This window comes from Salvelinus namaycush, chromosome 15 (genome assembly GCF_016432855.1).
Source record: "Salvelinus namaycush isolate Seneca chromosome 15, SaNama_1.0, whole genome shotgun sequence".
Lineage (NCBI taxonomy): Eukaryota > Metazoa > Chordata > Actinopteri > Salmoniformes > Salmonidae > Salvelinus > Salvelinus namaycush.
The window spans coordinates 36032919-36047088 of NC_052321.1; the positions used below are offsets into that span (position 1 = coordinate 36032919).

Genomic DNA, 14170 nt, shown 5'->3' on the forward strand with positions numbered 1-14170 from the left:
AATGTGGTAGCAATTATCAAGGAGGTAGAATGTGTAAATGCGTTCAGCTAGGGAAAGCGTACCCATTAAGCCCACTTCGATCTTTGGATAATAATTTAATTTTTTTTGTTTTTGTTTATGTTCTGCTGTTTAAGGTTTCAACTAATTTCAACATTTGGTTGTGATGCAGTGCCTTCAGAAAGTATCCACACCCCTTGACTTTTTCAAAATGTTGTTGTGTTGCAGCCTAATTAAAAATGTATTAAATTGAGATGTTGTGTCACTGGCCTACACACAATACCCCATAATGTAAAATAGGATTTATGTTTTTAGACGTTTTACAAATTAATTAAAAATGAAAAGATAAAATGTCTTTAGTCAATAGTATTCAACCACTTATGGCAAACCTAAATAAGTTCAGGAGTAAAAATGTGCTTAACAAGTTACATAAGTTGCATGGACTCTGTGTGCAATAATAGTGTTTAAAATTATTTTTGAATGACTACCTAAGTACCCCACACATACAACTATCTGTAAGGCCCTTCAGTCGAGCAGTGAATTTCAAACACAGATTCAATCACAAAGACCAGGGAGTTTTTCCAATGCCTCGCAAAGAAGGGCACCTATTGGTAGATGGGTAAAAATAAAAAGCATACATTGAATATCCCTTTGAGCATGGTGAAGTTATTAATTACACTTTGGATTGTGTATCAATACACTCAGTCACTACAAAGATACAGTTGTCCTTCTTAACTCAGTTGCCGGAGAGGAAGGAAACTGCTCACCATGAGGCCAATGGTGACTTTAAAACAGTTACATAGTTTAATGGATGTGATAGGAGAAAACAGAGGATGGATCAACAACATTGTAGTTACTCCACAATACTAACCTAAATGACAGAGTGAAAAGAAGGAAGCCTGTAGAGAATAAAAATATTCCAAAACATACATCCATTTTGCAATAATGCATTCAAGTAAAACTGCAAAGAATGTGGCAAAGAAATTAACTTCATGCCATGAATACAAAACGTTATATTTGGCAAAAATCCAACACAACACATCACTGAGTACCACTCTTTCATATTTTCAAGCATAGTGGTGGCTGCATCATGTTATGGGTATGCTTGTCATTGACAAGGACTAGGGATTTTTTTTAATTATAAAAAGAAACGGAATAGAGCTAAGTACAGGCAAAATCCTAGAGGAAAACCTGGATCACCGTGAGAAAAATGATAAAGTAAAATAAAGTAAAACACAAGGCTAAATGTATACTGGAGTTGCTTACCATGAGAGGCCTAGTTACAGTTTTGATTTAAAACCTTTAAACTCAATATTAAGGTGTTCCTTATGTTTGGTATACTTAGTGCATATTGACTCAGGGGCTGTCAATGCCAAGTGTGTGCAAATCTATCATCAAGGCAAAGGGTGGCTACTTTGAATAATCTAAAATATATTTAGATTTGTTTAACACTTTTTGGGTTACTACATGATTCCATATGTGTTATTTCAGAGTTTTGATGTCTTCACTATTATTCTACAATGTAGAAAATAGTAAAAATAAAGGAATTTTTTTTGTTCAGATTTAAATTGATTAAAACACATAAAAACTACTGCTAGGCATATTGTGCATCTAGCCATGGTGCCTTTACCAAGATTAGCAACAATTAGAAACCTCTGTACTCTCTCCAAGACGTTTGGAGTGGACAGGTAGTCGTTGATGCTGAGAGAGAATACTGTAAGACCAGGGTTGAGGAATATCAGGGATAGAAAACCTACAAGTGGTGGATAAAAATGCAAACAAACGAGGGACAAGAAGATGACTACTCATGCACTTTTGGGTGGGGGCATTGTGATATTGTTGTCTTTCATTCATCCAGGTGATTCTGTTTTTTGGTCCACCACCTGTACCTTTTATAATACACACTAGAGAGGGAGATTTGAATATGTCTTCAGATTGGCTTCAGAAAGACAAGTTGAACTAATCAACAACAATAGCAGTACAGCAAATGTGAATCAGCTTTCAGATAATTGAAAGTTGTTTGCGTTATGGCCTTTGTTGCATGGCTTATTATCGAGAGCGCCAGTGTGGGTGCAGGTTTGTGTTCTAACCAAGCAATAACACACCTGATTCAACTAATCATGTCTTGATTGAAGTCTATGATTAGTTAATTAGTTGAATCAGGTGTGTACTGGTCGGCAAGAACAAAAGTCTAAGTCCACATTGATCTCTGTGGATACCCCCTGTTATGAGTGCTACTGTCATGATGAATAGTAATGATCAGTTTATTTGATAAACTTTAGGCTAGATTAATAGAATCTAATTTTACATAAGAAATGTCCGTTTGTAAGTTTTGAACATTTGGAAATGAATTAAAATTGATTATTTAAGAGGCGGGGGGCTTATGTGGAACACCCATGGGCTTAAAGTGTACACTCGGTAACCATTAAGCCCAGCCTGGACTTGTCTTATTAAAACATGTTGTAAGTAAAGTCAATAAACTTCACGAGAGAGATTCATCTTTCAGTTTATATCCACTTTTCTTACAAAAAATCAGGGCAGTATCTGTTAGAAATGTCTAAACTTAGATTTTGGTGGGCTTAATAGGTACACTTGCTCTACTCTGAACAACAAAGCATTTGAGTGGACTGTGAGAACAGACACAGAAACACAAACAAGTTGAGCCGATCACTTTATTTGATCTGCTTTTATCAAAGACAATGCCCAGAAACATAAAATATGAACATTTCTTCATGGTGGACAATAATCATATTCTTCGTTAATCATCATCTTCATCAATTCTATCATCATCATACGTAAATAATCGGTGTTTGTAATCTTTTATAGTGTAGTTGTCAATTTTCATTTTTCTTTCAAATTCAAAAACATTAAAATAACATTTTAAAAAGGACATGGACAACAGAAAATGAGTAAGACACAGTTAAGTGAGTCTGGACTGGAGTGTACAGTTTTCTGCATGTAGCCTTCTGCATATACAGTATTCTGCATATACAGTATTCTGCATATATAGTATTCTGCATATACAGTATTCTGCATATACAGTATTCTGCATATATAGTATTCTGCATATACAGTATTCTGCATATACAGCTCTCTATTATGCATGTAGTATTCTGTATGTACAGTATTCTGCATCTAGTATTCTGCATATACAGTATTCTGCATATATAGTATTCTGCATATACAGATCTCTATTATGCATGTAGTATTCTGTATGTACAGTATTCTGAATGTGGTATTCTGCATATACAGTATTCTACATGTGGTATTCTGCATATACAGTATTCTACATGTAGTATTCTGCATATACAGTATTCTGAATGTGGTATTCTGCATATACAGTTTTCTCTATTATGTACAGTATGTAGTATTCTGCATGTGCAGTATCTGCATGGCAAGGCCTGGGTCCTTATGGCTCTGACGTCACTTTGACACTAACAAAAACAGAGACACGTGGAGAGAAGAAGTACAGAAGCCATTTTCCTTAGTAGGCACCCTTATTTGGACTCACACACACACCCCGCACACATGCTTGAACGCTCACACACACGCACACTCTCGCACACACCAACGACAACAACTAAAAACATTAAAATCACTTATCCAAAAGCACAATATGGCGGGTGAAAAATGAATAGAGGGTGGGCCAGAAAAAATGCATGAGTTGGCATAAGTTGAAATGGAGTGAGTGAAGAAAGGAGTGGAAGGAGGAGAGGAAGCAGGGGCAGGAAGAAAAGAGGGAAGAAAACAATTGGCTACAACCAATGTCCACAAGAAGAGAAGAGAACAGCACAGGAGGAGAGGAGAAAGTCAAGAGTTTGTTTGTTGGCTCTTACAGTTCACAATTAGTTCTCTTTGTAGTTCTTTTTTCAGTCATCATTCTGAGGTTTCTCAGTTATTTCAACTATTATTTAAATAAAGAGCTCTGATTGGGCGATCCCTTCATCATTCCACCGGAGTGCTATCATTTGTTTATTCCTTATTTTCGTTTTTTCTTTCATTTCTTTGCTAATTGTAGTCTTTTATTTACCCCCCTGACGGAGGGAGTCACTGGAGGGTCCTAGTCCCGGAGGGTCAGGTTGGTGAGGAGTAAGTCAGATACCCTGTAGATACTCCGCATGCCGCATTTCACAAACGCGCACACACACACACTCATACTCACACACACTTCAACTGACCAAGACCCACACTCATTCAAAGTGCTTTCTCCTTCGTCCCCTCTCTCGGGCTAAAGGTCCACGTTTTCTCTCATAAGTTAGCAGTGTCTGTCTGCGCAGCAGTCTGTATCTCAGTCTATCTCTACTGATTCAGCATCTTATCTGCCTCGGGGTACGTAGGATACTTTACGGTCTCGATCTTCTCTTTCACCTTGTAGGACGGGTAGAGGCCGGTGCGGCCCGTCTTGCGGTTGATGCCCTTGGAGTTGCCGTCCCAGTGGTTCCCCGCCACCCCGATCAGGTCGCCTGGCTCTAGGGGGATGTCGTCGGAGCTCCGGGGCTGGTGGGCGTACACGGCTAGCTGGTTGTGGGCGTTCTGGCCCCCGAAGTAGTAGATGTCATCCAGGGAGTGGAAGTGAGATGAGGCGTCAGGATGGAGGGTCTGCATGATCTCATAGGCCACACGGCACACCTGGAGCAGGAACACAACACAATATACAGGACAGTATGACAAATGGAACACAGAGGCTAATATACAGTGCATTCGGAAAGTATTCAGACCCTTGTACTTTTCCCACATTTTGTTACGTTACAGACTTATTCTAAAATGGATCAAATTCTTTTTTTCCCTCATCGATTTACACACAATACCCCATAATGACAAAGAGAAAACAGGTGTTTAGAAATACCTTAGTTACATAAGTATTCAGACGCTTTACTATGAGACTCAGAGATGCAGTTAATTGCCGATTTTTGAGGTTGGTAACTAATTAACTCATCCTCTGCAGCAGAGGTAATTCTGGATCTTCCTTTCCTGTGGCGGTCCTCATTAGAGCCAGTTTCATCATAGCGCTTGATGGTTTTTGTGACTGCACTTGAAGAAACGTCCATAGTTCTAGAAGTTTTCCGGATTGACTGACCTTCATGTCTTAAAGTAATGATGGATTGTCATTTCTCTTTGCTTATTTGAGCTGTTCTTTCCATAATATGGACTTGATATTTTACCAAATAGGGCTATCTTCTGTATACCAACCCTACCTTTTCACAACACAACTGATTGGCTCAAATGCATTAAGAAGGAAAGGAATTCCAAATGAACTTTTAACAAGGCACACCTGTTAATTGAAATGCATTCCAGGTGATTACCTCATGAAGCTGGTTGAGAGAATGCCAAGAGTGTGCAAAGCTGTCATCAAGGCAAAGGGTGGCTACTTTGAAGAAACGCAAATATAAAATATATTTTGATTTGTTTAACACTGTTTTGGTTACTACATGATTCCATATTTGTCATTTCATAGTTTTGATGTCTTCACTATTATTCTACAATGTAGAAAATAGTAAAAAAAAACAAAAAAAAAACTGGAATGAGTAGGGGTGTCCAAACTTTTGACTGGTACTGTATACATACACACACTGAGTGCACAAAACATTAGGAACACCTGCTCTTTCCATGACATAGACTGACCAGGTGAATCCAGGTGAAAGCTATGACTCCTTATTGAAGTCTTAAATCCACTTCAATCAGTGTAGATAAAAGGGAGGAGACGGGTTAAAGAAGGATATTTAAGCCCTGAGACATGTATTGTGCATGTGTGCCATTCAGCGGGTGAATGGGCAAGACAAAAGATTTAAGTGCCTTTGAACGGGGTATGGTAGTAGGTGCCAGGCGCACCGGTTTGAGTAGAGTCCATGCACTGACGAATTGAGGCTAATAATAATACATTCCATTGAGCAGACAATTTTATCCAAAGCGACTTACAGTCATGCGTGCATACATTTTACGTACGGGTGGTCCCGGGAATCAAACCCACCATCCTGGCATTGCAAGAGTCATGCTCTACCAACTGAGATACATAGGACCTATGGTTCTATGGTGGTGATTATGGGTAGGACCTTGTGACCTGACCAGGAAAAGGCAGTAGTTATGGTACAGTATCACTCAATGGCTTATTACTTAGGTCTTACTATTGTATGGGCCTTCCCAAAGTAAAGTTTTGAGGAAGAGAATGAGGAGGAGAAAGGGGAGGAGGAGGAAGAGGAGTAGGTAAGGTAAGAGGTGAAAGGTCACCTGTGAGGAGAAGGTGCAGACCAGGAAGTTGGTCTGGGACAGGAAGTGAATATCTAGGATGACTCCTCTCAGAGAGTTCTCGGTGTAGCGGTTATGTAGCCCCGCAGACCAAGAGATGGAGTTATCACTGATGAACTCGTAGTCTGGGTACCTGAGACACACACAGAGACAGAGGCAGTCAGAGAGCTAAAGGATTGTACAGATGTCAAAGTGCATACGGCATTCATTCTTTGTATTCTCAGTACTTTGGGCACACATCAAATACAGCTTCTCGTCATCACAAACAGGTCCAGAATACCACAAGGCAGTCCTGCAGACACACACACCCACACTGCCGGCGGCACGTAGACACACACACACACACACACACACACACACACACACACACACACACACACACACACACACACACACACACACACACACACACACACACAGACCCACACAGACCCACACAGACCCACACGTACACACAGAAACACACGCACACACAGCCAGGCATACGCACTTAGCCTTGGCCTCCTGTAGTAGTGAGGGGTCGTCAGTGGCCAAGTAGACTCTCTTCTTGTCCACCAGCATGCGCCTGGCTAGGTGTTGGAAGTGGTCCTCTACATGTACCATGTACTCCTCTATAGGGTGGAAGGCTGCCTCTGTCCCCACCTTGTCTGTCCGTCTCACATGGACCCTACAGGACAGGACATATAGGGAAGATGGTGAGAGGAGTTAGGGGAGTGTGTGGGGTGTGTGTCTGTCTGTGCGCGTGTCTAAGAATGTGTGTATGTGTGTCTGTCTGCACGTCTCTACAGGTGTGTGTGTGTGTGTGTGAGTGATTATGTGTGTGTGAAGCAGAGCGCTCCTCTCCTAGAGTGAAGGTCATGGTGCTGTCTAGTGATGGATGGCAGAGTGGGTTGTTTGGAGAGTGGCTGGAGCACGCAGCACTCTCCCTCTGATTCTCTTTAGCTCTCTGCGTCTAGCTCGCTCCCTCTCTCCAGCTCTCTCCCCCTCTCTCTCTCTCTCGCCATCTCCCTTCGCACTCTCTCCTCCTTCGATTTCTCCTCTCTCTCTCTCAAATTAAAATCAAATAAAATTGTATTTGTCACATGCTTCGTAAATAACAGGTGTAGACTAAAAGTGAAATGCTTGCTTACAATGCAGAGAGAAAAATAAAATAATAAAATAATACTAAAACAAGGAATAAATACACAATGAGTAATGATAACTTGGCTATATACATGTGCAGGGGTACAAAGTAATTGAGGTAGATATGTACAGTGTCTTCGGGACGTATTCAGACCCCTTAACTTTTTCTACATTTTGTTACGTTACAGCCTTATTCTACAAAGGATTAAATAAAACAATTTCCTCAGCAATCTACACACAATACCCCATAATGATAAACCAAAAAAAAGGTTTTTAGAAATGTTAGCAAATGTATTAAAAACAAAAAAAATGTATTTACATAAGTATTTCAGCCCCTTTGCTATGAGACTCGAAATTGAGCTCAGGTGCATCCTGTTTCCATTGATCATCCTTGAGATGTTTCTACAACTTGTTTGGAGTACACCTGTGGTAAATTCAATTGATTGGACATGAGTTGAAAAGGCACACACCTGTCTATATAAGGTCCCACAGTTGACAGTGCATGTCAGAGCAAAAACCAAGCCTTTAGGTCGAAGGAATTGACCGTAGAGCTCCGAGACAGGATTGTGTCGAGACACAGATCTGGGGAAGGGTACCAAAAAATGTCTTCAGCATTGAAGGTCCCCAAGAACACAGTGGCCTCCATCATTCTTAAATGGAAGAAGTTTGCAACCACCAAGACTCTTCCTAGAGCTGGCCGCCCGGCCAAACCGAGCAATCGGGGGAGAAGGGTCTTGATTAGGGAGGTGAACAGAAACCTGATGGTCACTCTGACAGAGCTCTAGAGTTCCTCTGTGTAGATGGGAAAACCATCTCTGCAGCACTCCACCAATCAGGCCTTTATGGTAGAGTGGTCAGACGGAAGCCACGCCTCAGTTAAAGGCACATGACAGCCTGCTTGGAGTTTGCCAAAAGGCACAAAGATTCTCAGACCATGAGAAACATTATTCTCTGGTCTGATGAAACCTGTGTTGTGACAAGGTAGGGGTGATATACAGAAGATAGCCCTATTTGGTAAAAGACAAAGTCCATATTATGGCAAGAACAGCTCAAATAAGCAAAGAGAAATGACAGTCCATCATTACTTTAAGACATGAAGGTCAGTCAATCTGGAAAATGTAAAGAACTTTGAAAGTTTCTTAAAAGTGCTGTCGCAAAAACCATCAAGCGCTATGATGAAACTGTCTCTCATGAGGACTGCCACAGGAAAGGAAGACCCAGAGTTACCTCTGCTGCAGAGGATGTTCCTTAGAGTTACCAGCCTCAGAAATTGCAGCCCAAATAAATGCTTCAGAGTTCAAGTAACAGACACATCTCAACATCAACTGTTCAGAGGAGACCGCGTGAATCAGGCCTTCATGGTCGAATTGCTGCAAAGAAACAACTACTAAAGGACACCAGTAAGAAGAAGAGACTTGCTTCAGCCAAGAAACACGAGCAATGCACAATAGACCGGTGGAAATCTGTCCTTTGGTCTGATGAGTCCAAATTTGAGATTTCTGGTTCCAAGCGCTGTGTCTTCGTGAGACGCAGAGTAGGTGGACGGATGATCTCTGCATTTGTAGTTCCCAGGAGGTGTGATGGTGCTTTGCTGGTGACAGTGTCAGTGATTTATTTAGAATTCAAGGCACACTTTACCAGCATGGCTACCACAGCATTCTGCAGCGATACGCCATCCCATCTGCTTTGCGCTTACTAGGACTATCATTTGTTTTTCAATAAGACAATGACCCAAAGCACAACTCCAGGCTGTGTAAGGGCTATTTGACCAAGAAGGAGATTGATGGAGTGCTGAATCAGATGACCTGGCCTCCTCAATCACCTGACCTCAACCCAGTTGAGATGGTTTGGGATGAGTTGGACCGCAGAGTGAAGGAAAAGCAGCCAACAAGTGCTCAGCATATGTGGGAACTCCTTCAAGACCGTTGGAAAAGCATTCCAGGTGAAGCTGGCTGAGAGAATGCCAAGAGTGTGCAAAGCAGTCATCAAGGCAAAGCGTGGCTACTATGAAGAATCTAAAATCTAAAATATATTTTGATTTGTTTAAAACCTTTTTGGTTACTACATGATTCCATATGTGCTATTTCATAGTTTTGATGTCTTCACTACTATTCTACAATGTAGAAAATAGTACAAAATAAAGAAACACCTTGAAGGAGTAGGTGTGTCCAAACTTTTGACTGGTACTGTATATAAATCACACGTGTTGCCGACACCTACAGTGTGGTACTTCCTGAGAAGGTTTTAGAGGAGAGAAAATCCCACTATGCACTACAAAGAGACAGACAACCCAGCCCTTCACAGGACTCTATCCCCTCCCTCCCTCCCTCCCTCCCTCCCTCCCTCCCTCCCTCCCTCCCTCCCTCCCTCCCTCCCTCCCTCCCTCCCTCCCTCCCTCCCTCCCTCCCTCCCTCCCTCCCTCCCTCTCTCAACGTAAAAGGAAAATAACTGCTTTTACTTTTCAATTACATCTCTCAGTGGGGATAGCGATAAGGAATGTGTGTGCATGGGTGTTTGTATCCATTAGGGATAGATAGAGGGGCCAAAAAGAAATAGCACGTGTGTGTCTGTGTAGGCGTGTGTGCGCGCGCACGTACAGTACACGTGTGCTTGCATGCATAGTGTGTCCACCTACCCTATGATGGGGTGCCTAAAGCCCAGTTTGGCGGTGGTATCCTGGATCTCCTTCTCCAGCCAGGCCTGGGGCCGGATCAGGTACTTGACAAACTGAGACACCCACCAGACGGAAGGGTCACCATGGAGCCGGTGGAGGCGCTGGGCCAGGTCCTCGGGAATGGCCAGGGGCAGGTAGGGGGGGCGGGGGTGCAGGCTGTCCACGATGGGTAACTCTACCACCTGGACGTCTTTGTCGTTAGCCTCGCCTGCGGGAGAGAGGGAGGAGCGGGGGTTAATAAAAAGAGTGGACGGAACGGCAGATAGGGAGAAGGCAAGAGACCGAGAGAGAGAGAGTCGGAGCGGGAGAGATAGAAGGTAACAATAGAGTGCTTTTGACATACAGACAGAGAGATATATCAACGATCAGATCACTAGCCTCCAGCACCGGGGTTTGATGCATGTAGCAGTGAAGATGCACTAAGCATCATGGTGTGCATGAGGAGCTGTCTGAACAGCAGAACCCAGGGAGAAGAGTTCCTCTTCCATCTCTCTCTCTCGCTGGTTCTGCATGTATCCCCCCAGGACACCCTGTCCTACAGTTCTTATTATTAAAACACAAGACAAAAGGTATTTCGTGGCCTGTGAGTGGTTAGTTAAAGGGCTATTGTACTCCTTGACCCTTCCTCTCGGGAGGTATAGGAGTGCTGTTGATTCTCCGATAGAGAGTAACAATTAGTGTCACGTGCCTCAAGGAGAGTTTTAATGAACATTTATCAAGTCAATAAAATATGAACGAATGACTTATAACATATGGGACATTCCCACGGAGGAAAGGAAGAGAGAGTGAAGAAGGGGTAGAGAGATCCTTGAATTCTCTCTCTCCCAATAAAAAAAAAACAAAGCACACAATGAAAATAAGAGATTTAGATTTGAATGAACTGGAATATTTCACCAAACAAAACCAGTAAAGACAGTCGAAGTTCTAATCACCATTTTGCAATATATCAAATAAATACAAATAATCATCAAGCTACAAATACAGCTAAGAGAGAAACAAACAGACTGCATGTGCACATCAGTGTCCAGAATTTAAATCTTGCGCTGCATTAAATATTAAAAGGCTATTTTTTTCTCTCTCTCTTCTCATCGAAAGAAGTATTTAGGAAATTGCCTGGCCTGGCTTATATAACCCTGCTGTCAGATTTCAGCGGTAAGACTAGAGGGTTTCTCTCTGGCTGCACTAATAAATTATCTCTCTCTCAACCCTCTCTCCCTTTTCAGGCTAATTAGGAAAGACCTAAAATCTAAATTACATCTTGAAGAAATTAAGGGGACGGGACGGGGGGTGGGGGGTTAGAGGGTGTGTTGTGTTTGCTGTAATTCTTGCTGCGAGTGTTTGAGTGTGGGATAGGGTTATAATCCATCCACCACGGTAGTGATGTCTGTCTCTGTCCTTCTGTTCCTCTCTGCCTCAGACCTGACAAGGGCACATCAATGTCTCAGACAACCAATCATTTACCAATGCCGTAAACTACATAATGCTTTAACGGTATTAATAAAACCAAACTGGGTCGATGACGGTCACCCACTTACTGTTCCGTTCTACGCAGCCCAGTCACAAGGTTCAAGGCTAGAGTCCCTACGGTTGATTTCCACATGGCACCCTGTTTCCTACTGTATATAATGCTATTCTATGTTCCTCTTTGTTCGCTCCTTCTCTCCCTCCAGTCAATCTCTCGTTTCCTCCAGCCTTTCATCTTCTCTCCAGATCATTTTATTCCTCCAGTCTCTCTTTTTCCTCTTTCTTCTCCTTTCTCTCCGCTCCTTCCTCCTATTCTGTTCAATTTTCCCTTCGCTGTTCTCTCCTTCAGTCTCTCTCTCTGTCTCTTTCCTATCTTCAACACTTTGTTCTTCTAGCGTCTGCCTCGGTCCTCTCAACTGGAGGACCTACTTCAGCAGTAACACTGGTACAGGGAGACAAGCCCTCTGAACAAAGAGAAAAAGGTACAATTTTGCTGTTTTTGAGGTCAGTTCTTTCATGTTTGTTTGCCATTCTCTTGCTCAGGCACTATACTTGGATGCTTTGTGTTAAAAAAAAAGAAGAAGAAGTGTGACAATTGGAAGTGTGACAGTTGAAGGTGCCTCTCTCTCTCTCTCTCTCTCTCTCTCTCTCTCTCTCTCTCTCTCTCTCTCTCTCTCTCTCTCTCTCTCTCTCTCTCTCTCTCTCTCTCTCTCTCTCTCTCTCTCTCTCTCTCTCTCTCTCTCTCTCTCTCTCTCTCTCTCTCTCTCTCTCTCTCTCTCTCTCTCTCTCTCTCTCTCTCTCATGTTGTGAGAGGACATATATATATATATATATATATATATATATATATATATATATACACATACACACTCTCTCTCTATTGACCTCTAGCCAAGGCGGTTTTTCATCGTATTCTGTTTTTCATCTCATTCCCAGACCTGTAGTAGCCCCTTCTGATGTGAGAAGAAGAAAGAGAGTAAAATAGTGTCGGGGCAGACTCAAAGCTCCACAATACTCATCATCATTCTCCATGTACCACGCATAGATGTATAACGTAATTCTGTTTTTATGGTATCCTGCACACTGCGTGAGGTCTGTTGCTATGGACAGAACCCCAACTGAGGACAGAGGGCAGAATGTGTTCAGTCTGCGTCTGGCCTGTTGTCATGGACACGACCCCGTTATCAGAGGTCAGAGATCACGTCATGGGTCAACACACCTGACCAGTGTCCGGTGGTGACCCCGGTGCGGTCGGTGCACGTCTGACTGACCGGGAGGAAGACGGTCTCCCAGCCTCCCGTGGCGTAGCGCCAGTTCTGGGACTCCAGGATGAGGGTACGCTGGGTGCCGTAGGCGATCATGAAGCAGTAGACCACGTGGTGCAGCTGGCAGCCGTAGCCACAGCCCTTGTTGATGTTGCACACCAGCTTCCTGGCCTTGGAGCAGTCCTGGGGGTTCTGGAGAGGAGAAGGGAGGGGAAGAGACAGGAGGTGGGATTGTTACAACACAGTGAGGCCTGAGGTGCCTGGTTAGTAAATGTTATGGTGAAGACCAGCGAGTCGAGGCATTGTCACGCATTTGAGAGCCAAAAGTGTATTTCAGTGTGCAGGTTCTTCTGCTTACGTTCTCTTTACCTTATCAAAATACAGACATACTATCCTTTCTGTACTAGGAATACAGAGACAGACGGACAGAAAGACAGACACGCCCTAGTGGGTCCAGAAGGCTTTGACTGGCGTTCTACTTCATACTTCAAAACACGGTGTCTGTCTGCTCTGCTGGAGTGGAGTCAGGGAGGGTCTGTAGGCAACATCCATTACCGTGACCATTCCCTTTGTTAACTCCTATCCTGATCCTGAGAATCAGGTTGAGAACATGTTAACAAAGATCTATGACTGCAGCTCTGAGACTGTAGGAGCTTGTGTGTGTGTGTGTGTGTGTGTGTGTGTGTGTGTGTGTGTGTGTGTGTGTGTGTGTGTGTGTGTGTGTGTGTGTGTGTGAGAGACTCGAGGGGGGTAGATTATGGGAAGGTCAACCGTCAGTCAATGGCAGTTGACGGGAGATGTATGGTGGGGACTGGCGAGCATGGAGAGAGAGATGGAGAGTGAGAGAGTGTAGTGTGTGTATATGCATGTGAATGTGTGTGGCTGTAATTATATTTGTGTGTGTGTGTGTGTGTATAAGCAGCAAAGGGTTAGTCTACCTCCATTGACTGTGTGACTGGTGATGGAAAGCGGAGGCAGGGCCAGAGAGACAGGCAATACTAATGCTCCTCCATCACACAGCCACTATGTTATCAGACTAGCCCACACACACGCACACGCACGCGCACGCGCACGCACACGCACACACACACACACTTCATCAAGTTAATCACTAGCTAGCTAACGTTAATAGCACACAGGGACTCAATATGACTAATTAACAACCTCTACCCTGCTCTCACCATTCCTTATTATTACCTAGCCTACACACACACACGTTGGGCCAGTAACCGAAAGGTCGCTGGTTCGGAATACCCAAGCCGACAAGGTGAAAGATCTGTCAATGTACCCTTGAGCAAGACACTTAACCCTAATTTGTTCTAGGGGAGCCGTGCTACTATGGCTGACCCTGTAAAACAACACATTTCATCGCACCTATCAGGTGTAACGTCTGCTTCCAGCTCAC

At 43.2% G+C, this 14170-nt stretch overlaps 1 protein-coding gene across 1 annotated transcript in view; it reads right to left on the reverse strand.

Moving 5' to 3' along the window:
* Nucleotides 1–2654: 2654 nt before the first annotated feature.
* LOC120060481 (alpha-(1,6)-fucosyltransferase-like) overlaps nucleotides 2655–14170 on the reverse strand; it is a 123202-nt gene continuing 111686 nt past the window's right edge. Inside the window, exons 7-11 of the mRNA XM_039009831.1 lie at nucleotides 12720–12957; nucleotides 9998–10244; nucleotides 6731–6907; nucleotides 6223–6373; nucleotides 2655–4626 (exon numbers count right to left, since the gene is read on the reverse strand). Of these exons, the coding sequence (XP_038865759.1) occupies nucleotides 4297–4626; nucleotides 6223–6373; nucleotides 6731–6907; nucleotides 9998–10244; nucleotides 12720–12957 (1143 nt within the window). The 3' untranslated portion in view covers nucleotides 2655–4296. The remainder of the gene's footprint in view (nucleotides 4627–6222; nucleotides 6374–6730; nucleotides 6908–9997; nucleotides 10245–12719; nucleotides 12958–14170) is intronic.